This window comes from Gasterosteus aculeatus, chromosome 7, assembly GCF_964276395.1.
Source record: "Gasterosteus aculeatus chromosome 7, fGasAcu3.hap1.1, whole genome shotgun sequence".
NCBI classification, from domain to species: domain Eukaryota; kingdom Metazoa; phylum Chordata; class Actinopteri; order Perciformes; family Gasterosteidae; genus Gasterosteus; species Gasterosteus aculeatus.
The window spans coordinates 23,121,426-23,142,991 of NC_135694.1; the positions used below are offsets into that span (position 1 = coordinate 23,121,426).

At 45.1% G+C, this 21,566-nt stretch overlaps 1 protein-coding gene across 2 annotated transcripts in view; it reads left to right on the forward strand.

The window, feature by feature from the left end:
- rtn4rl1a (reticulon 4 receptor-like 1a) overlaps positions 1-15,352 on the forward strand; it is a 63,910-nt gene extending 48,558 nt beyond the window's left edge. For both annotated transcript variants that reach the window (XM_040182336.2, XM_078105280.1), the window contains 2 exons: positions 10,894-11,348; positions 11,947-15,352. In XM_040182336.2, the coding sequence (XP_040038270.1) occupies positions 10,894-11,348; positions 11,947-12,885 (1,394 nt within the window). In that variant the 3' untranslated portion in view covers positions 12,886-15,352. The remainder of the gene's footprint in view (positions 1-10,893; positions 11,349-11,946) is intronic.
- Positions 15,353-21,566: the final 6,214 nt, after the last annotated feature.

Genomic DNA, 21,566 nt, shown 5'->3' on the forward strand with positions numbered 1-21,566 from the left:
CAGACTTACATTACTGGCATTGCCTGCTGCTAGTTGGAGAGAAATTGTCAAATCTCCCTCTCTCACACACACACACACACATTCCAATTAGAGCTGATTATAATTCGATTATAATTTCCAGGCAACAACCAATATTCATCCATAAGAATTTCAGATACTGGTGCCAATACAATATCAAAGTCTCAACATCAATACTAAACAATGTTTTTTGATCATCTTTTGTTATGTTTTGGATTTCATCCAAATAGCAGCTAATGAATAATGATTGTTTTCAATTTCATTGTTTTTTTTAATGACAGAAATTAGTTAAACGTTTTATCATATTTCTCAGATATCTGTGTGTTACGATGCGTTTGAGGTCATTTGCAAACATTGCACGTACTCTGATACGAGCGTTTGTGCATATTAAAATGTCGGGGGTGAAACGATCCATCGCGAAGCCTTAACTTGACAAAGACAACAAACAAATTCACCAGCTCACATTGTTTGGAGTGTTTAAAAAATGATTAAAATAATAAATTGGTCGTCAAAACAGTTGATGAATGACTGTTTGAATATAAAAGTTTGGGCACTTCATATTAGCAGTAAAATTAATCTGTAGCCTCAAACTTTTTCAGTGTTTCTTTTTAAACGTCAATTTATGCAACTACATTCCACAGCTGTTTGTCTTTCAATTTACCGTCATGAAATTGAGATTCGATTGACAATACAACTCGCAGCACTGCGCATGACGGCTGCCTGGTAGATAATATTAATGAGACCAACTACATTGTGAGTTCAGCTGCGTTAGAACAGGAGGAGGTGATCATGAGACAAGGCAGAGCTTTAACAAACCGGAGCTGTGATGCAGTTTAAACAAAAGGATTCAGCAGTTTTCCTATTATTCGTGAATAAAAAAAAAAAAAGGAAAAAAGAGTGTTTGAATTTAGTGGCTCTGTATGAACGTCACATGGACCAGAAACCTACCGCAAATATCGTTTTTTAATCAATTCTTTACTAATTCTCTCTCCCACACCAGACGTGTCAGAGAAGCCATCAAAATGAAGCGTCTGAATTCAACGCCACGATGCCTGAGTGAATCCTTGTTCGTTCACAAAGACAAATTCGGAGGGAGTAGAGGAGGGAGGTGAGGAGGAGGAGGAGGAGGAGGAGGAGGAAGAGAAAGGAGGGGAAACAGAAGGAGGAGAGGGGTCAGAGGAAGGTGACACAAAGCGGCTGAGAAATCGAGAGGATTATGTAGCCGAGGTGAAGGTGGATTGAGTGGACCGACGTAGTGAGTCGGGGAGGAGGAGGCCGCCTCAGTTGTGCATTCATAATTCATTTCCAAGCTGGTGTGTGCGTTTCTGTGTCATGCTCCGGCGTGATGCACAATGTGCGCGTGCGCCGGGTGGCCTGTTTTCGTGCAACACAAACCGAGTGGTACAGGCTTGTGGAGGCGAAAGTGTGTGTGTGTCCCCCGTGCACGCCTCTCAGCATAAACATGTGGGCGTAGCGGCTCAAGTGTCGCAGGCCCTTGATGTGCGTCGGTGTGTGTACGAGTGAACGGGTGCTTTTGTGTTTCTCGGCAAAGCTCACATGTGTGTTTGCAGGCGGGTTCGTATGCAAATGTTTGTGGCTTGTTGAAGGGAATCAAAGCAATTTATGGCGCTGTGATGAGTGCCGTTGCCCCTGTGCTGCACCGTGCGTCTCTGTGCTACTCGCCTAAGGTGGAGGACAGAGAGGATTCTACCTAGAACACAATGTTTCGGTTGATTTCAGCACCAAGGTGCCTTTTGTTGAAGATACCTTGTGTGTGTGTGTGTGTGTGTGTGTGTGTGTGTGTGTGTGTGTGTGAAAAGAGATTTACTTTTGGAATCAAAGTGAAAAAAGAGGTTGAAGAGAAACTTGAGTTTAGCCTCTGTAGACCCAAACAAAGTCATGAACTAGACATTTCAACCAAATCAGACAAAAATATTTATACATTTCATATTATATAACAGTATATATTTCGCAGTCACCCGCTGTGAGCATCTCTCCTCGCAGATGGTTTAATTTTATTTGCCACGGCTTTGATGTTTCCTTTTCTGACACCTCTGACATCCCCACAATCAAATTGTGTTTCATGATGTTCAAAGCACTGAAAAATGACTAATAGAAACCTCAACGGTGACATGTCTTCATAGAAACAGTGTCCCAGTAACCCTGGATAATCTGCAGACCTCCCCGTGAACCGCTTCTAATCAAAACAAGTATGTGCGTGAGTTTCAATGAACCGAGAGCTGCTGCAGTCACGGAAATAAAGCGTAGAAAGAAACCGGGATGGAGGTAGCATCCGAATGTAGACACAAGGAATCTGCAGCAAAACAAGAGGGCAATTTGAAACAGAACGCGGAGGTGAATGAACGCAGTCCAACAGGAAGGAAAATGAAGAGGAGCCGAGTGAATTAATCATAATGCCTGAGATTGTGTTCAAGCTTTCTTGAATGTGAATACTTCGGACGCCGTGCCGCCTCGTTTCATGTGGACGACCGTTCTTGAGGCCCAGATAAAGCCACGGAGGGCTTTCAGTTCCACCTTTGATCGACACCAATAGAAGAAAACTAAATGAAAGCTAAAAGCAAACTTTGCAACTTCTAGTACACAATTCTGGTGCGTTTCGGACACGTTTCTTTTCCAACATTCCAGGTGTTTCACTCGCCATTTTAGGATTGAGAACGTTTAATCGGCTCTTATACAATCCCCTGGATGATAATCTGAGGTGATAATGATGATAATCTGTCTCTCTCTCCAGGTAAACCTATATGTGCAGAAACATGTGCTATGTATATATAAATGTAACTTTCTTATTTTATTCTCTCTCATACTGCACTTCAAAAATGAACATCCAGATTATTTCTAGAAATATCGATGCCAGTCTGACTCTTTTCATCCGTCTTCTACAATATCACAATGCAACATTTGAGCAGGTGACGAGGTCGGAGCACAGAAAACGATGGTCCTGAGGGAATGACGGCTTCTGTGACGCTTTAGAGACGTTACGAGATTGTGAGTCATCGCCGGAATCCGGTGGAACCGCTTTGAATTCAGGCGGCGCACCTGCTCGCCTCCAAGGAGGAGCGAACTCTCCAATCCTACAGGCGGCCTGAGGATTAGCGGAGTATCTCCTTCAAATAGAAACAGGACCTCCGGAATGCTTCATGATCAAAACCAAAAGGCCATTGAGAAAGACGAGGGAACCGCAGCGTATCAAAAGTAGAGAGCAGAAGAAGAGCGAGACGAGACGCTTCCAGATGACTCTGACCTTCGCAGGAGCCAAACGTTATGACTGATGGCGGAGTTTAACCGTCGGCCTTCAGATTAGCCCGATCCGAAGACTGATGTGGGGGGGGGGGGGTGTTTACCCCGACATGCTCTTGCCGCCATCTCTCTTCAGCTGATGGAGCAAAGCTGTAACGCCTCCTCTTCGCTTGCCAAACTCCCTTTCACTGGCCTTCTCCCGTCTGCTGACTGACGCCTCCTCTGGGCCCGCTCTCTGTGGCGCCGCCTGTATTAACGTATCTTCCCTCAGCGCCACAGTGTGAAACGTCTCGGGGAAGAGAACAGCGGGGCCAAACGAAGATGGTGAAGCGCTTTGCCGCCGCCGATATCGCACCGATGGTGTCGTGAGAACGCCCGCAATGGCCGTCAGTCCCAAACTGTTAGAAAAGTATCAGGCCGACACCGGGATTTAGATAAAGACAGGCTTGATCGGGCGATTTCACGCCCGCCCCGCACTCGTGCTCTCGAGTCATTAATCATTCCGTTGCACTGGGTTTCACATGTGTCAGCTACTAGATAACTCACTTTGTAACGAAACTGATCGCATCAAGCGCTGACAGTTCCATAGTGCCTTAAAATCATTCTCCATGGGGAGCCTGTTTAATGAGAGACCCCCCCCCTCTCCCTCCCATGCTTGTTTTTGCCCAATCAGCCTGAAGAATGGCTCACGCCCGCCTGTGATTGGCTCGGTCAAAGGCGCGCGCGCGCCGACAGCGTGTTATCGGATAGAGCAGCCCGGTGTCAGACGATCCCTCGGACACGTCGATCACTTCACTTGTCATTCCGGGTATTTGCTTTGTAACCTTTCATCTTTTTTTGTTTTTTGTTTTTGCCTTCTGCCTCATTAATCTTTTCTCCCCTCTTTTTTTTTTTTTTTTGAATCCGCGTGTGTCTGATTTAACAAGTGTAATCCACCAGCATGAGCACGAAAAAACGTCTCGCTTTCCGCGTGCCTCAAAAAACGAGCACCGTGGAAACAGGGCGCAACAGCGCCGACAGTCATCGCCGCGAAAGATTTATGCAATAATAAGTCCTGATGTGCTTTTAGCAGTCTTTGTAATGGAGACAGATGGGAAACTAAACGAACAACAGGGGTGTTGGGGGGGGGGCGGAGGAGGGCGACAAAGGGTGATTCATACCTGCAGTACGGAGGACAGAGCAGCGAATGGTGTGGACACAAGAGGAGGATGAACGATGTCCCCTGTGCTGCGGGGAATTGGACAAACAGCCATTAGAAGAGGAGTCCTGCACTTTCCCGTCTTCTTCTCGCCGGCTTGTTGGACAGCCTCATATCTCCCTGGTCCCCACTGAGGATATCTGCCAGAGAGCATTCCATATTCCACACCACACAGGAGGCCGACCGGCACCTCCATCACAACTGCTGTAGAGACACACACACACACCACAGATGTTAAATGAACACACACATGCACACACGCGTCAGTCAAGCTATGAAAACCCTGTGAATTAGCTTCGTTGGGGACGCACGTGTGTGTGAATGCGTGTTTGCGTGTCACTTAGCATCTGTATGTCGGCCTGCAAGCTGATGTGTTGTTGTTGTTGGTGTTAAAAATATTATTTATGTTCCCTCGCACCCAAATATTTTTTCTTTCTGGCTTTGAGAGGCCTCACAGTTTTTTTTTGTTTTAAGATTGTCTTCCGGTAGCTCTAATATGCAATTAAATAAGCAGCCAGCCCTGGATTTTGGTTTTCTTATATGCCCGGTCGTATCCGTTTGATGCCTGAGGAGTCAGTGTCTGACCTTGGCCCCCTCGTTCGCCGTTGACACCTCGTCGGTCTGTGTTACCGTGGCTCCATCGGGGAAGGACGAGGCCGAGAGCCGACGTCTTTCCTCCACTACTAGACAGCAGTTAAGTGGGGAAAACTGTGAGCTGCGTCTTCTGGTTATGTATATGGGAGGGAGGGGCGGGAAAGTTTTTCCGAATAAGAGCTTGATTAGTGCTGAGATAAGCTTACCCTTTAAATGACCCAAATACTGCATGCAAGGAGGGTAGAGGTCTCTCTCTGTAACCACACACACACACACACACGCACGGTCACCCTGATCAGAGCAGATTGCCTGAATGTTTTAACGTATGGTGTGTGCTGAGAAGATGCCACTATAGCTGAGAGTCAGACCAGGCAGTGTCAGCGGGGAACAACAGATCCCACAGGACCGGTCCAGCGCCTCTCGTAGAATACCTCGCAAAATCGTCTTAAATCTGGCCTTCTTGGATTTGTTAAACGTGCAGAGGCCGGCGACTGTGCCGTGCCCGGGTACGGAGGTTAGATAGTCTGCTCTTTCCTATTGTTATTATTATTATTACTATACAAGATAAACTGATGCCGTAATGACCACTGCATTCGCATTTCATTCAAGACTGTGTTATCAAGGATGGTGTGGAGTTCTGAAAAGTAATGAGCTGCTTGTTTAGAAAAGAAGAAATAAAAGCGTCAGTACCCAAAAATTACTACCCCAACACGGGCAGCCCTCGAGCGCTCGAACTCTGCCGGGTCAGCCGGTGATTTGTGTACAAGCTTGAATTCCTTTGTTTGGAGTCACAGAACTGCAGATTATAATATAAAATAAATAGTCATTTCAAGGCCACGCAGGATCAGTGGTGCAGAAACGGCAATATTGACCTGGTTTGTGTCGTCTATCAAGATGGATGTAATGGCTACGTCGTATATTACACGAGGGGAGGATTATATAGTGCAGATATTTCAGCTGTGTCTTTGAGGCGATGACGCCGTTTAAATCTCTCATTAACTCTGCCAGAGATTTATCACCATTTGAATGAGCAACACTAAATGATCTTTGGGATTATGCTAATCTAAACAACCACCAACAAGAGAAGAGCAGCATCGGCGTTTGATGTGTGAGCGAGCCGTCGCTCCTCCTGTGCCCCGTCTCGTTCTCTTGGCTAAATTTCACTCTTATTTCTCTCCTTTCTACGGCTTTTTCAAACTTTCAGGTGAAACCCCGTGACTGCTGCTTAATTACGATTGATTATCCGTGTCTCTGAGCGGGTGTGTGCACCTGCGGCCTACGTGCATGTGTGCACGTGTGCACTTCTACAAGACACATGTGATTCAGCGTGACAACGCTTTTGTTTTTTTTTCCCCTCGCTCTGGAAATTGAGTGTATGTGTGTGTTGATCAATTTGCAAGTGTTTATCTGACTCACCTCCCAGAAGCTCACAGAATTAGTTGGCAGTTCATGGGAAACTCACAGCTGCGTTCTGTGCAGAGCAGACAGACATCTAGACACCTACATGTATACCGGTCTAGGTCCCTGTCACCCCCATCTTCCTTCAGAAGCCACAGTCGCACCCGCTCGGCTCTCTCTCTCCCTCCCACACCGCCATGCTGTGCCTCTCTTCTCTTGCCTCTGCCTTCATGTGTAAGAGCTCCTCATTCTCTTTGAGTTTGATATTGAACCTCCCGCCCCCCCCCTTCTCCCCATCTGGCTCCCCTCCTCTCCTTTCCTTTTCCCTCCCCCTCTGACATCCCACTCTGTTGCTTTTTCCCCCCTTATGTTAACCGGATTGAGTGGCAGGTGTCTCTCCTCCAGAAGCCAGGTTGTAGTTGGGATGATGACCTGACAAGCATGTGGATGTGCTTCTTTTTATTCTTTTCTCTTGTGTGTGTGTGTGTGTGTGTGTGTGTGTGTGTGTGTGTGTGTGTGTGTGTGTGTACCCATTTTACCTGGTAGGGAGTGAGATGGCTCTCGTAATTGAACCCCCGGCTGTGCTTGATGAAGCTTTCAGCTGATATCTAGTCCGGGAGGCTAAAGTGAGAATTCAGGCGAACAACCGGAGGGGAACAGACGCGGAGGCAAAGAGAGCAAAGAGGGACAATGAGAGAGTTGTGATTAAAAAGGCGTCGCTTGCTGAAATGGACAATTACTGGGGTAAAGTGCAAGCCATGTATTCACGCCAAGCTAAAAGACAAAAGGACATCGTCGCCACTGCGATTACGAGCCAAGCGAGCTGGAATTTGCACAATAAATCGTGTGTGAGACTTTGTGGTTTAGTAGACAGTGCTCTATCACTTTTCCAAAAAGTAGATTCACACAATCTGGCAAAAAGAGTAAAGACCTCTCGCTATATACTGCTGTGTTATTCTGGCAGTTTTTATGGATTGGGTGACAGTTCCAACACAGCTAATTTTAACCTTAAAGAAAACTGAGTGCATACAATTTGAAAAATTTAACAATTTGATATATTAATGATATACGTATGACGATACGTATTGGCTTTCTCAGGAGTGTCTTTTAAATAAGTATTTACTCTGTTTATTTGTACTGGGCGCCTCGTAGCAGCAAACGAAGGCCCGTGGTTTATGAATGAATTAATAATGATAATATGTGTAGATGTAATGCTCAGGTGTCCACATACTTACCATACATATCAGATACCTAGCATTCTATCGTGTTTTAATTGTAAAGCAGGTGGAAATAAAGTTATTCATATTTATTATTTTCAAGTAATCAAATTGAATAATTGGCAGATAATTTAGCTGGAGCAAACATGCTGTGCTCCACTCTTTTTTGAGCAAAGCACCGTGTTGATTAAATCACAAAAATGATTTAAGGTAGAAGGTAGCAGGTACAATACCAGTCAAGTGTTTGGACCCATTTCGTCTTTCAATTGAAAGAAAGAGTGAGTAGCTATAAAATATTAAACCCTTTCACCAGGGAGTCACAGCAGGCAGCATTCCTTTTCCCATGTAACATCGCTATATGGGAATATGAGTCATGATGAAATACTAGTGAAACACATTTTGATGTACCTTCACTCTCCATACTGGGAGGTCTGACGCTTGGCTTAATGCCAGCTTAATACATCCGCTATTTACTGAATTTCAATAATTAGCCGCATATTAACGTACTGCAGAGTGTGCTACTGCCGTGCAGCTCGACAGTTGCAAACCTACAGTAACAATTCCATGGATTTGAAAACATGGATTTCAGCTCACGTTATGAATCATCTAAACGCTCATACTTTAACGCTTCAACTGCTAAGCTCTTTATTTAAGGTCCTCCATAGTATCAAAAGCAGACGAACACTGCAACGTCTTCTCAAATGATAAAACGACTGGATGCTGGCGGGAGATTTGCTACCCCGAGTGTCGGAGCCATACGGTACCACAGTCCACAGCTGTAATAACTCATATAATCTCTTAATCTATACATTTTAAAACACCCACAAGCAGCAAGCAGAGTTGTTAACGCATCTGCACACATTTCACTCAGATGTACAGTGTACAGCCACGGAGATGTACACACCACATTGCACAATGAAAAAAAAAAGGATTATTCGCAAGATATAATTGGAAAGAATAAAAGAGGCATTGCGGAAGATGAGGGAAGTCAGATATAACGCGATGATGATAAAAAAAAAAAAAAGACTTCAGGGGTAAACAGAAGGCAACAACGAAGCGAAAGCGATTGGAAATGCAAACTAACACCAGAAGCACTATCACAAGTACGTGTCGACTATGCTTATACTGTTGACAAGCTGAATGGAAAAGAATCAATAATGGGAGCAGTGGGAATACCGTGTTGGGGAGTTTGATCATGTAAACTGAGAATTGAGAATTGTCATCATTTATTGAAAGCCTTTTGTTGTCCCATGTAGAGCGCACTTTTCCCCTTGAGATATACGTACACGAAGAGCTAAATATCATGAACATGTCAATTTACACAAATGGAAACATAAATCAAAGATACATACAGACAGGTGGGTACAGACCAAGAGGCTCTGTAACAAAGTGGACATTTCTAAGCTTATATCACGTAGTAAATAGCAGCTTTGTACCTAATTAACAGATAAGCAGACGGGGCTGAGTGGCATGTGAAGATAAAGCTGTGGAGGGAGGAAGCACAGAAGCAGGAAGCAAAGGGCCACGCGGATGAACAAATAAAGTGCAGTTGAGTAGAGAAGAGAAGGAAAAATATAAAAAGATAAAATAACTTTGATTACCCTCAGGAGCTGAATACACGCTGTATGTTACAGCTACTATATAACCCATAACTCAGGAAAGTGAGTGGAAATGTTCTAGCGTAAATTACTGAAAGAAGGCTACCAAAAGTAAATGTGCTCATTGTGCAGAACCGCCATTACAGAATTATATGAAGTGTATTGTAATATTGGTACACAAATGTTTTCATCACTTTAATGTTCCTGCTCGTAAAGGTATGAGTTCCTTTTGACTTTCCTTCATAAATCGCTGGGTAGTTATTGCTTTCATAATAGATTATAATGGTTAATATTATGTAAGGTTTGATGATGACTTCCAGGATGCTGCTCCCATGTTCATGCTCTGAAACCATAAATGTGAATAGTTGTAGATTTGTTCCTGGAGTATCTCCCTTTGGCCGTCTTCGGTCATAAACCATTGAGAACAGCTGTTTTTTTCTCATGAAAAGATCAGCCTTGTCAAATACGACAAACAGTTCCCTCACAACATGTCCCAGATAAATGTCACGTGTGTCAAGTATTGAAAGGAGAACAAACGCATACAAACCCGTGTGGCCTTGTTTACTCGAGTGCACACTGCTATACAGATACTCAATACAACCCGGTCCACTACTGACATTTCAGAACATGTTGTCCTTCACAGAGCAGTAGCGTCCCAGACAAACTGACATCTGTCCATCACATCTGTCCATGAACACTCACGCCTGGACACATGTCAGCACACGATGTTCATATCGCATCGGAACTCTCTCCGTCACTTCGCTCCCCAGATCAGCATGTTTCCATCCTCATCCCCTTTAGCGTGTTCTTTCTTGTTTTTTTACCTCTGTGGCCACAAGAATACAGCAAAAACTGGAGACGAAGCAGGATTAATAAATAAGTAAATAAAAAAAGTAAGTCTGTTAGTGAGAAAACAAGAAGCAATATCAGACATGTTTCCCGCTTCATCCTCCATCTCCCCTCTCACCTTTCTCTCTTTCCCTTATTGCAGGAATGTATTACAGGTGTTCTAGTGTAAACAAGATAATCATTGATTTTTTCTGTTGCCTACAGAGGGTAACCAAAATAGATAAATCCGCGCAGCGCTCGATGCGGTGCGTGCGGCATCGTCAAGATTGGTCCCAGGAGCACAAAGATGACAGTCACACTGCCTGTAAAAATTAAATAAGAATGATGATAAGAATTATAATAAATACACACACACTGCTCCAATAATGTTTGGTCTGTTTTTGAGCGTGCAAGGTGGGGCCTCTTGGTATTAAGGATTTTCAAGGCTTTTGCCAAACGGGAAAAAACGCTCCCCCGTTGGTATTTGAGCTTGAGATTCAGATAACAGTAAAGGGAAAGCGAGGTTAAGGTTTAGGGTAAACTGTTTGGGAAAATATGGGCTCCCAAAACAATACATGAATGTTTGTGTGTGTGTGTGTACATAAAGATTTGCGTCACATTGTGGTTTGTCTGCACTGAACCGTGCCCATTGTGGTCCTTGTAAACTGAGACTTTCATTTATATAACAGGAGTGCTGCTGTATGACTCCCAATGAATTCTGCTCCTCCCTTTCTCACGCTCTCTTTCCTTTTCTTTTGTTTTACCTCTCCCTTCCCCCTCTCAGGTTATGGTGGGGTGGAGTTACTGCTGGTGCTGTGTGGCCTGGATCTCTCTTCGCCTTGCCCTCGCCACTGCATCTGCTACAACTCTCCCAGCACCGTCTCCTGCCAGGCCCACAACATCCACACGGTGCCTGAGGGCATCCCTGCCCAGAGCGAGCGCGTCTTCCTGCAGAACAACAAGATCCAGCGGCTGCTTCGCGGCCACTTCTCGCCCACCACCACCATGCTGTGGCTTTACTCCAACAACATCTCCTACATACAACCCTCCACCTTCCACGGATTTGATCGCCTGGAGGAGCTGGATCTCGGGGACAACCAGCACCTGCAGGCCGTTGCCTCGGACACCTTCCTGGGTCTCGGGAGGCTACACGCGCTGCACCTCTACCACTGTGGCCTGGTCACACTGCCTGCAGGCATCTTTGCGGGCCTCAATAATCTCCAGTATCTCTACCTACAGGTACATGGATAACAGCCTGCTTTTATCTCCACTGCATATTACATCTGCCACCACAATCACATTATGGTGTAATCAGACTGGCTCAGCGTTTACCGCATATTGTGATTTATTTAAACTAAACAACAAACCCGACAGTCAGCGGATCATCATACTTTTTATAAACACTTTTGTTAGCTACATTACATTAAATGTCGTTTAGCTGAGACTTTTATCCACAGCGATTTACAATAAGTGCATTACAACCATAAGGATACAAAGCAGAATCAGAAGAGATCATTCAAAATCAGAATATGATACAGACTTTAATATTATATGTTATACTTACATAGTCAAGCTGTTATCTGATGTGCTTTGTCAAATCATTATGGGCAAAAAGGACAACCTATTATTGACATAGTATGTACGTATGCAAGAAATCTAAGCTAAAATCTGACCAGAATACTGCTGAAATAAATGTGGATAGGATCAGAATGTTTATCGAAAAACAAAATATCGTTATACTGCGAAGGCATCTCATACAATATCAAAGTGGCGTCCAGTGCACCCTGTTCTAAGCCTCTGTTTATTTGTCTTCCATCCTTCCCCTACATCCTGGCAGGACAACCAGTTGGAGTTCCTGGAGGACGACCTGTTCATCGACCTTCTGAACCTCAGTCATCTCTTCCTTCACGGGAACAAGCTGTGGAGCCTTCGGCAGAACACCTTCCGTGGTCTGGGAGTCTTAGACCGCCTACTTCTGCACCAGAACCGAATCCAGTGGGTGGACCGCCAAGCTTTCCATGACCTACGACGCCTCACCACCCTGTACCTGTTTAATAACTCCCTCACTGAGCTATCTGGATCCAGCTTGACTCTACTGCCGGCCCTGGAGTACCTGCGACTGAACGGCAACCCGTGGGAGTGTGATTGCAAGGCGCTGTCACTTTGGGATTGGCTGCGCCGGTTCAGAGGCTCCACCTCATCTCTGATGTGCGTTTCACCCCCAGAAATGGCGGAGAAGGACCTGAAGACGCTGAAGAAAGAGGAGCTGCCCAGTTGCCTGGCGGCTGAGGGTCGTCCGCACGGCGACCCGGGTGGGGAGATGGACCACGGAGAGTCTTTGAACCACCTGAATCGTCACAGAAACCATCACACCCACCATCAGCGACCGTACTTGCCCCACGGGGATCAGTACAGCTTGCCTTCACCCTCGCCCCTACCGCGGCCCCCGAAGGGAGGCCGCAGAAACTGCACCCGTCGGGGCCGGAAAGTGAAAGGGGGGCTGAATGAGGTGCAGGTACTGCGGGAGGGGAGTGAGAAAGACTATACTGCAGATGGAGGTAAATACGATCCGTCTGGAACTGCGAGGAGGAAGAACAAGTGCATCCCCAGAACTTCTGTCGGCCCACCGAGTGGGGTCCAGAGAGCCACTAATAACGCCGGGTCACACTTTGCAGATTTCTGTTTACTAACAGCTCTGCTGCTGACACACTCAGCTCTGTCATCCTACGCCGGGGCAGGAATCGCACACTATTCTGCTGGGGATCCCACCTTGTGATTCATTCTCCCGACCCACAGTGTCCTGGCTCTTTGAATGAAGCATGTGTGCATAACAGTGCATAACTGTGTGTGTACATGACTGCTTGTAACGAATATTGTCAAATATCTATGTCAAAGTATCCCTCCTCTATTAAGGGAGGAACATCCATGGGTCATTTACAAAACATGGGAAAACAGGGAAAACTATTTAGCATATTGCTTTGATGATGTCACAGAGGAAAACATCAGGAAATCTTAACATTTTGTCATTGTGGCATCGATTGATTCACTTAATGCATCTTATTCTGGTAAAAAGCAAAAAATTACAGCTACATAAAAACAACAAGCCAACTCAACTCATTCAAGTGACAGCGAAAGACGCACAATAAGGATCGGAACAGTTCAGGGTTCTGCTTCTACGTTTAGTCCTCTGCACAATAATTCTCTCTCAGTCTGACTTCATCTCATTCATAACTGTCACACTGCTCACTCATCAGCACCTTAGGATCCAGAAGCAAGATGCTAAATATACAAGTGGCATCATCGTACTGCTACAGCAGTAACAACTACAATCACTGTATATCCAGTAATAAGAGATTTGACTTGCATGTCTCACTAGGAGGTGAACATACTTTAATGCACATCTTGACCTTAAAAGATGCCTGTTGCAGGATCCTTGCCACAAATCTACTTAAAAGCCACTCAGAACCAACCTTTCATTGTAAAGAGACAAATCGGTCACAGTCAGTGTGAATGAGTTGGGGAAAGATCGTCTCTGTAACTGTATTGTTTGAGTGTGCGTCCACTTGAAAAACGACAAAAAAACTAAAGCCATGCGGGTAGAACGACACAAGAAGAGGATGCCTAATGAGGAACAAGTGGCCATGGGGGACACACTGTGGAGGTAAGACGGTGGCTTTTTTCACTCTTCAAATTCCCTGTCTACAAAACGGAGGCATCTACGAGCCCGAAAGGTCAACACGAGCGGTCTAAGGAGCAACCAGAGCCCGACCCACTGGACGTCTGACTTCCAGAAACTGTTATGCGCTTTCCTTTGTAATGCCGAGGACGCTAAGAAGTACACATAATTCAATCCAAATAGGCACAGGACGTTTTCAAACGCTGGAAGAAAATCAGGCAGGAGTGCTGAGGATCACCACAACTCCACATACACATATATTGCAGTGGTCTGAAGACCGTGTTGATCACCACAGGGCAAAGGAACCGACAATCTCCTACTGCATTCCTGTCCTTGCCCTCCCCGGTTTGTTCGATGTACTCCGAAAGCCAAAAGGACTCGGCAATCTGTGAGCACTGCGGAGGGGACGGTTGGACATTAACGCTGCTACATCCGAGGAGAGCGCCGCTTTCCCGAGGCTTCTTTCGGGAACCCAACAAGGGCAGAGAGGACTATGGGACACGGTGTTTCCGTACAAACCGGAGCCGTTCGAGCACACACGACCCTGAGGCCCGATCACCTTCACGGTCTTCCTGTCACACTGGAAGCTACTAAGCACCGTTAGACCGGGGATTTCAAATCCCAGAGCAGAAGGTTACGACTTCGGACGTGAACTGTTTCAAAGTGATCCACTTAGTCTCAAGTGCACAACTACAATTGGGGAACCCTGTACAGACACACACGGGACATCCGGGTACCTTGACTGGCCAGTAATGCTAAAAGTCTTTATTTCTTTTAGCATTGCACAGTTATAAATTCTATTTTGAGAAAGGAGCTGCCCTTGTACGCAAAATACGACAGCTAACAAAAAGATTTAAATTATGGCATGCAGACAAAAAGCACAAGGACTTCTCAGTAACGTGTGGTTTGGATGGGAAGCAGAGAGCAGGGGCCACATTTGCACTCTGCTTGTGTGCGTTTTCTGCTGAGCCCCGCCTCTTTATGTCTATCTATCTAAATGTTGGGGACGGACAGAAGCTCTGATCACTGGTGTCATTCTTCTGACATGTAGGATTAGAAACCCCCTTCTGGTGAACTTGTTTGTGCTGCCGTGAACACAGAGGTGATGTAAATTGTGTCTGTTTCTCCAATGAGGATGATATTTTTTTTTCTTTTTGTAAAGAAAAAAGGGGAAAAAAAGGAATAAAAAGGGGGAAAGTCTCCACTGTGTATCTATAGTTCCCTAAAAAATGGAACTATTTTTTTATCAATAAGATTATCATTATTTCATTTCTTTCTTTTTTTGCTGACTCGTTCAAGCCCAACACCCAACACTGCCCCTCCTGATCCTCCTCTTATGCTTTTCTATCCCTCTGTCTTTCCCTCCCACCCTGCTTGCATTTCTCCCCCTTCTTCTCCACCTTCTCCTCTTCTTTCTCTTCCATCCTCGTTGCTCCCTTCTCTATCTCATTATTATTTCCCTCTCCTCTCTTCCGTTGTGCAACCCGAATGTTTTGTATGTGGTTATCAAACAATGCCAGACTCAAAAGCTGTTTATAAATAACATTAAACAGAAAGTGTCCTCAAATGGCTGAGGTGGTCTGTGTTTGTCCATGTGTGTGCTAATAGACAGACCTCCAAAACGAGCCCTGAGGCTGACCGATAACACGGTGAAAGGAAAGAAAAATTGTTTTACAGTAAAAAAAAAAAAAAGGTAATGCAATAAGTGTGCAAATTCATCTACTGCTGGGAGAAAAACACACCCACATTCAACCAGGATGTATTCTGGCCCCCTTCGTGCCCTAGTTACACGCACACGCTCCGCAGCCTAATATAAAATATGCATCAGAATGACTGTACGCACCAGTACACACACACATACACACACATGCATACACACACAACTCCAAAACTGCCGCACCTGTCGAGCTGTATCAGCTGTAAAGGGGGCGGGCAGAGGTGGGGAGGGGAGTAAAGGGGTGGAGGGGGGGGGTGGGTGTCTTCTGTCAGGTGAAGGTGAGGTAAAACGGAGCGCGTTGCTGCACGTGCTGCATCCACTCTGGTCGTCTGCACGCCGTTCACGTTCATGCGTGAGCGTCTGCACGCGCGGCACTGGGCGGGTTGGGTGTCGGCGTGCGTGTGTTACACCAGTGTGTGCCGAGTATGCCCGCTGTCACAGCAGATCCGGCCCGACAGGAAGCCGGGGCTGCCTCGGAGAGACAGTGTCACTGCTCAGTTTGTAAAACAAAGCTGACAATTGGGGCGGGAGGGAGAGAGAGAGAGAGTGACCAAAGCATGGGGATTTAGAAAGGAGAGGAGAGGTGGAGATGTCTTCTGAAGAAAACCCATGAAGTATCAGTACCAGACACAGCTGGGGCCAAGGGAGAGGAAGTGGGCCACAGCACGGGCGGCTGAAGCATCAGCTCCAGGGCCCGTCCGCCAATCACCGCATGCGCCTCCCAAACAAAGCCCCGGCTGCAGCGTACACGCGTTCACTCGTGTAGAGGCGGAAGTTAAGGAAAACAAGTGAGGAAGGAGTTGGAATAGAGGGATGCGGCAGGGAAAGACAGAAATCATCCATAGAGACACATGTACACAGGCTTCATGATCAAACGGAAGAACAGCTCATCCACTGGTTCATTCCCCGAGCTGAGGATCTGAAATAGCCGCATGTGAATATTTATATATATATGCCTATGTTCCCTTCCAAAGGCAAAGAGGCCAAGCAAAATTGATTTCTCTGTGTGAATCCCCGAAGACCTGAGACTCGGCAAGAGAAAAGCAGAAGAGAGCGAGAGTGAAAAGAAAGAAATAAAAAGCACTGCTAGAAGGAACAGTGGGAGATTTGGGGAAACTGAGACATGAGAGACACCTTCAGGGAAATGCAAATGCATGATGTTTCCCGCCAAACTGACGCGTACCCCATTTGTCCCTTATCCACACACTCTCTCTCTCTCTCTCTCCAAAGCTGAATACTACTGTACATGATTGGATTTTCTTTACCATCCAAGCGCACGGCGTCCATCACGCACCAGCTCACACGGCTTTCAGCACCTCCCTGTAAGCACCATTTAACACCAGCCCTCTCTTCAGCACCATAAGGCCACCAGGCGTCATTACGCTCATTACAGGCCGATATCGGATTGTAATTAGACGGAAGGTCAAAGTGTGGGTCTGTAATGGAGCGCTGCGAAAACCCTGAGAACCGTTTAAAGTCAAAACGTTCACTCGCACTTTTACTGCACATTTATTTGCAGCTTTTTAGCCTTCGTCCAAACTCGCCAAACCCAACGGGTTCCATTATTCCACATGTTATTTATTTTTTTTAAAGGGTAACAGAAGTTCACGTGCACATTAACAAAAACGGGGACAGCTGGACACAGTTGAAGACATTTTTAACCTTTGCGCGAAAGCAATTTGCAGCATGAAATCGTAGAAATGACATTTGAATACGTCTTCGTTGTCTGCTGTGCATACTGAATCAAACTTGGCCGTGTGTTCTTTGCCGTCTTGCTGCGGCTTCATGAAATGTTTCATCATCGTGGATTCATGCTCTTACCAACCGAACGTCTCTGTATCTGCACTGTAACATGCGTGGTGTCGAAAGCAATATTTGTGCTTCCAACTCCCATTTTTTTGAATGCACTGTTCCCTCATCCGAACGATCTCAAAAAGAGATCAAACTAATCCTTTGAAGCTCATCTGCAGAGAAGAGACAGCTGAACAACACAGACTTGACTGAAACGTAGTCGCCGGCCTAAATTATAATTTACTGCGGGAGAGGAAGCGCAACAAAGACGGAGGTGACTGAATGTATTGACTTTGCTTAAGCACTTTAGAGCTTAATGCAAACATCAGCATCCTATAATGCTCAAACTGACAGACTGGTATAATCTTCCTTCTAATTATGCAAACATTGATGAATAAAGCACTAAACGAAGGTATTCGACCATACACAATAATAAGGAAAAAACTTTGACCTGATAGTGGAATAAGCGGAAAAATCAGGGGGATCACCAAAGTCAGTGAGGCTCGTTTTGTGGAGAGTAGAGGAGCAAACTGGCCATCTGGCAGATCCACATCGCCAGTCTTGGAGCCGAGGCACTAGTGGGGCTTAAATGTGTCAGTGGTGGTAAGCTGCGTTGGCAAATGTCTGCCCAAAAGCCATGAATGAAAAGACATTTAGGCTCCAATAGTTGAAGCAGCTGCACTTGAACATAGAGTTCTTTTGCAGTTGTGAGCTTGGCCTGTTTGGACCCACAGTGGTTGCCCACAGGGGACCGTGGAGGGCTGCCTGAATGAACAACGGCCCGAGCAACGCGTCCACTGCCTCTCCACAAACGGTGCTTTCAGTTCAAGTGAAAAAAACGCCTAACTGTCCTAGATTATACACACCGAGACCTCAAATCGGGTCGGACACCAGTCAAGGCTGGTGTCCAGTGACCTGTGCAGAGGACTCACTTCAAGATGTGTGAAAATGGTATTTATTCACAGCTCCTCCCTCTAAAAAGCTTTCCTCAGTGAAACATTTCTTGTATTTTTTTCCTTTCTTTTTTTGTAAAATTAGAAAAAAAGAAGAAGTGGGGAACATCACTACTCGCCCTCTAATGGGGTCCTATCTATTATTTCTCAGTGCTTTGCTTTGCGGTTTTCTAAAAGAGACAGCTTCTCCCTTACAGGCCTCCACCAGTCAACTAGATGCTGTCCCGAACTAATTCCTACACCATAAATCCATCTATACTATTAATAATTTGCACCTTTTAAGCAGTGATGCATTTTATATTTAGTTTTTAAGTTGCAAAAGCCCCCCCCCCCCGTCCTTCCCGTAGCCTAGCATTTGTTTTCACTAACTACGTCCCATAATCTGAGCTCACGTTCCACAAACCACTACATTTGCTTGAGTGGGTTACTTACTGCTTACTTGAGGAAGCGCATGTTTTGGGGTTTTTATTTTGACGTTGCATGCTTGAGTTTGATAGAATGAGAAAGCTCAATTGGCTCAGCTGCAAAACCCAGCCGCTGATTGAACCTGTCAATCTGATCAATACATGGCTCAACTGGATGCTGTAAGTATGTGCGACACGGGAGATGGTTTTTACTTTGAGGCAAGCAAAAAATGCAATTACCTTTTGTTTTAAAAGCAATGGTAAGAGGAATTTCCCTTAGAAGAGAGGGTGTTGTGTACTTTTAATCTTGTGGGAAATTACATGAAACTGCAACGATGAATTTGCAATTTGTAATCAGACCTGAACTATTCAACTTAAACTAGTGCATTTCTGAAACAGACATAAACACACATCAGTGTCATAACTACGCAGTCCAATACACAGTTAGATACACATTGAACTGGTGACTTTCCACAAGCTCGCACGAAGATCAGCACAGCAGTGATGATAAACTTTCCCCAAAACCACATTAGAGATGCAGAGCTTTGATATTTTGCAAACGTGTGGTAATTCCACTGGAAGAGCAACTCCAGCCGGAGCGAGGAACATACTCGTTAGTGCACCGATATGGATCAATCTAAAGCCAGTGATCCGCTTGATTTGCAGCAGCAGCCAGGCTAAAAAACTGCACCCTCACTGACAAACACACACACACACACACACACACACACGGCTTGGATCAGACGATTGCATCCATGCATGGGAACAAGTTAATGACATTCAAACATCCCAATTCACCGCAACAGGAAGCGTCACAGTGCATCGGCCAACCAACAATTCAATTTTAAAAAACAGAGTACGAGGAAGTGATGCAAGATTAAGACATGTGTACTGAGGTGAAACACATATCTTCATTTCAACTTTTTAATGGCAAATAATGACAAAGCTGTTATGGGATCATGTTTGCAAATGACAAATCAACGCTGTGACAACAACAACAACAAAATACCGAAGCACAAGAAAACACAAAATGAGCAAATCCCAAACTCCCACGCACCTCTGTGACGCCAATACGAGAAGGGGAAAATATTCCAGATAAATCTGTCAACACTGTTGACCTAAAGTGAATCACCTATTATTCAGAAAAATGGTTCATAACTCATGCTATGAATTTACAACATCTAAGCAGCATTTTAGTGTTCACGTTGGCCAACAGGGAGCTCATTTTAAATGTTTTGTATGCTGCTGTATAGTTCTATATTTCATATTTCATTAAGCTATACGATAGTGGAGTGCAATAATATTTATCTTAGTGGGGTACAAGCAGGCAATAGCTAATACATGTGGAGTGGAGTGCAGTGGAGCTTTTTCAGTAAATAATATATATAAAAGTCATTTTTTAATTTATAGCTCTGTTACTTCCCCTTCCTTCCTGAAAAGGAGACTTGTGTTGTATTTCAAACAACTCTCATTGCAGCAGCTTTAGCACAGTAGAGAGGCCAATGCACCATATCGCAGAACAGAGTACAATGCACCAAGGCCAGGTCAAAGTAACAAAGCCTAAGTTATGAATAATTCTGAATCAGTAATCAGCACACTGTGCAATGTTCACTTTTAATCCTCTTAGTAAGGATCAATACTGCATCAAATCATTGTGAACTCTCTCATGAACTTGGCAGATCTTTCTAATAATGCACGTCTGATAAATGGCTGCAGCGTATGAGAAATTCTCCGATAGCTCTGGCGTGAGATTGGAAAAAACAGAATTTATCTAATATTAAAAGTGTAGATTCCCGGCCGTGGCAGCTAACAGAGGAGAGCTGAGAGTATCTCAGAGTGCAGTAGGCCACTATACAAAAGGGCCAATCGGGCCTCAGAGCACACAATACTGAGACTGTCCTTCTTAAAGTCTAGAATGACTTTCGTCTGGCTGCGGATGATATTCAGCCGTAATCCTCTTAGCCCGGAGGGCAGGTTTCAACTCAGCGCCGCTCCATTTTGATCGTCTGTGTCAGAAACTGTCCTTAAGGTTACTTACGTGGCTTCTCTCGCGCCGGGGTAAATCACACGAGGTCAAGAGGCCAATATGTGTTTTTATATGTGCTGCACATGACGCAGACGCGTCGTTTGAGAGGCACGTTGGGATTTGTGGGATTTGTCCCGCAGTATTTTTCGAAGATTCAACTGTGTGGTGTTCTCGTGCAAGGAGGGTAAAGCATTGCATTGTAGAGAAAATGGAGCAGTCCTCCAGAGTGGTAGTTCATATTCTCAGGAATGCTTTCAATTAAGGGATCCTCTCTTTCTCTTATTAATTAGAGTATAAGCGTCGGGAAAGGCGAAGGGAGAAGAAAAAGAACAATGAGTCAAGTAGGTGTGTAGGTGTCTTGCGCCTTGAGCGTTTTGTGTGAGTGCTCGCGCGTCTTTAGTGCTCACATAAAGGAAGACAAAACAGTCAGGAGGAGGGAGCGAGCAGGCGGCAGAAGAGCTCAGAAAATAACGGAGAAACAAAAGAGCTTCTTGTCATTATCATCCTTTTTCTCCACTTCATAACCTCTGCCTGTTTATCTGACTGGTGTTGGAGATGCGTACATCCATCATGGTTTAATCTGTTTTTTATGAGTCTGTCTCTGTCTGTGTGTGTGTGTGTGTGTGTGTGTGTGTGTGTGTGTGTGTGTGTGTGTGTGTGTGTGTGTGTGTGTGTGTGTGTGTGGTTATAGCAAAGAATGCAGTGTTTATTTGGTTATAATTAATTCCAAGTCACAAGGTTGCATTCAAGGCAGGAATAGTTTTGACAACATGTTGCAACGGTATTTTATACCGTTAACGATAAAAATGTATTGACAAATCCTTTGCATGGACGGTTAGCACAGAATTTATCATCATTACGAATGACAATTCAGTTTGGTAAGCAGCTCA